The 3,052-nt window shown below is 39.1% G+C and overlaps 1 protein-coding gene across 1 annotated transcript; it reads right to left on the bottom strand.

Annotated features, from left to right (window-relative positions):
• Positions 1-700: 700 nt before the first annotated feature.
• On the bottom strand, positions 701-1,067 carry LOC117525834 (guanine nucleotide-binding protein subunit alpha-12-like). Its single transcript, XM_034187762.1, has one exon. The coding sequence runs from the start codon at positions 1,013-1,015 to the stop codon at positions 701-703; it is 315 nt and encodes a 104-aa protein (XP_034043653.1). The 5' UTR covers positions 1,016-1,067.
• Positions 1,068-3,052: the final 1,985 nt, after the last annotated feature.

Here is a 3,052-nt window from a genome sequence, read left to right as displayed (position 1 = left end):
TGTGAAATCCAAACTTCCTTTACATAACATAATTTTTCACTAAAAAACTGAAAAAAAAATCAAGTTCGTTTTTGTGTTTTTTCTCATTTTAAATGCTAAAACTTACAAATAATGTGTATAAATCTAGTTTAATCAGGTGTAATATAATTGAAATTCAGGTACTCTTGGAAAAGGGTACCAAGCACACAAACACAGAACATTATTTCTTAATTTTATTGCTATAATAAACAATTATAACCAATCGTCCATTTATAGCCTCAGTAGGTAAAGGGTTAAAGGAGTTATGACATCTTGAATGCACTATGTTTGTTTATACAAGTAGTTCCAAGTTTTGCCACCAGTCTTGCCGTGCAAATAGTGAAATAAGAGTTATGGACACGGCCGGAAAAAAAAAATCAAAATTGAAAAATATTAAAGGAGTTATGAATCCTGAATGCAGTATGTTTTGTTATACAAGTAGTTCCAAGTTTTGCCACCAGTCTTGCTGTGCGAATAGCCAAATGAGAGTTATGGACACAGCCGCAGTGCGAATAGCCACGGCCTTAAATAATATGTCTATAAAAGTAGTAAAATGTGTTTATGATTTAAGCAGTGCCCACCCTCACTCAAAAAATCTTGGTTCCGCCCTGTCAATATACCCCAGACTCATGCTGTGATGTAAAACAACAACAACAAACAACAACAAAAAACACCCTCACCTTTAGTATATTCTCATAGATAGTGTCTCGGAAATCCAGAAGTGCCTTCTGGTCAAACTCCTGCCCGTTAATGATTCGCATCTGTTGAGAAATGTGGACTTTCCGCTCTCTCCGGCCCCCAGCAGCAGAATCTTCACCAGCCGGCGGACGGCTCTCCTCTCCCGGTCGATCATCTTGTCGATCTCCCTGCTCCTGCGCCGCGCCTCCCGCTCCTGCGCCGCGTCCCTCTGCCGACTCCTGTCCTTGCTGCTGCCCGGGTCTCGGCCGGCCTCGGCCGGGAGCAGGCAGCGGCTCAGGGTGCGGACCACTCCCGACATGGCGAGTCGTCGGAAAAGTTCAGTGAAACTTCGGTGCGAAAATGTTCATTATAGGATGGACCTTTGCTGTCATCGGACTAAAAACCTGTGAGATCCATGACAGGAAGCGAGCGGTGAGCCAATAAATCGTCAGGATGAATCCGTATCTAACAGGACGACTCATCTCCTGCCGGCGGACAACCATGTTTGTTCGACCGCGCCATCAAAAACAACAAAAAAACACCCAACAGCAGACAAACAAGGACGCCCGAATGTTCAAAAGAAGTTTAAATGTCCATTTAAGTTTGTCTGCTCAAAAACAAACAAATATAAAAGCGAATCAAAGTCAGCGGTGACTCAAAATCCTGGACTATGTTCACCGTCGAAGGCTTCCAGTGATTTGTGAACTTGGGCAGAGGCGGGGGGCCGGTCCAGAGCTGAGGGGGGCGGTGGGCGCCACAGGGGAGCCCACAGGGGGCGCTAGCCAACAACAACAAAAAGTCAAAAACTCCAGGAAGAAATAAAAATCTATACTGCCATGCAAGGGATTTCAGTAACAATTCTCCTATAATTTAAGGCCAGCGGCCGGTCCATAACTCTCATTTGGCTATTCGCACGGCAAGACTCTGGTACGTATATTCACACGGCAAGACTGGTGGCAAAACTTGGAACTACTTGTATAAACAAACATACTGCATTCAAGATGTCATAACTCCTTTAATATTTTTTCGGTTTTGATTTTTTTTTTTTTTTTAATTCGGCCGTGTCCATAACTCTCATTTCATTATCGCATGGCAAGACTCTGGTGGCAAAACTTGTAACTACTTGTATAAACAAACATACTGCATTGAAGATGTCATAACTCCTTTAATATTTTCGGTTTTGATTTTTTTTTTTTTAATTCGGCCGGTCCATAACTCTCATTTCACTATTCACACGGCAACTCTGTTGGCAAAACTTGGAACTACTTGTATAAACAAACATACTGCATTGAAGATGTCATAACTCCTTAATATTTTTTGGTTTTGATTTTTTTTTTTTTTTAAATTCGGCAGTGTCCATAACTCTCATTTCACTATTCACACGGCACCTCTGGTGGCAAAACTTGGAACTACTTGTATAAACAAACATACTGCATTGAAGATGTCATAACTCCTTTAATATTTTTCGGTTTGATTTATTTTTTTTTTTTTTATTCGGCCGTGTCCATAACTCTCATTTCATTATTCGCAGGCAAGACTCTGGTGGCAAACTTGTAACTACTTGTATAAACAAACATACTGCATTGAAGATGTCATAACTCCTTTAATATTTTTCGGTTTTGATTTTTTTTTTTTTAAATTCTGCCGTGTCCATAACTCTCATTTCACTATTCACACGGCAACTCTGGTGGCAAACTTGGAAACTACTTGTATAAAACAAACATACTGCATTGAAGATGTCATAACTCCTTTAATATTTTTCGTTTTGATTTTTTTTTTTTTTAATTCGGCCGTGTCCATAACTCTCATTTCACTATTCACACGGCAACTCTGGTGGCAAAACTTGGAACTACTTGTATAAACAAACATACTGCATTGAAGATGTCAGAACTCCTTTAATATTTTTCGGTTTTGATTTTTTTTTTTTTTTTTATTCGGCCGTGTCCATAACTCTCATTTCACTATTCGCATGGCAAGACTCTGGTGGCAAAAGTTGGAACTACTTGTATAAACAAACATACTGCATTCAAGATGTCATAACTCCTTTAATATTTTTCAGTTTGATTTTTTTTTTTTTTTTATTCGGCCAGTGTCCATAACTCTCATTTCACTATTCGCATGGCAAGACTCTGGTGGCAAAACTTGGAACTACTTGTATAAACAAACATACTGCATTCAAGATGTCATAACTCCTTAATATTTTTCGGTTTTTATTTTTTATTTTTTATTCGGCCGTGTCCATAACTTCATTTCATTATTCGCATGGCAAGACTCTGGTGGCAAAACTTGGAACTACTTGTATAAACAAACATACTGCATTGAAGATGTCATAACTCCTTTAATATTTTTCGGTTTT

The sequence above is a fragment of the Thalassophryne amazonica genome, chromosome 15 (assembly GCF_902500255.1).
Source record: "Thalassophryne amazonica chromosome 15, fThaAma1.1, whole genome shotgun sequence".
NCBI classification, from domain to species: domain Eukaryota; kingdom Metazoa; phylum Chordata; class Actinopteri; order Batrachoidiformes; family Batrachoididae; genus Thalassophryne; species Thalassophryne amazonica.
The sequence above is the reverse complement of the archived record's forward strand: the minus strand, read 5'-3'. Positions and strand labels throughout refer to the sequence as shown.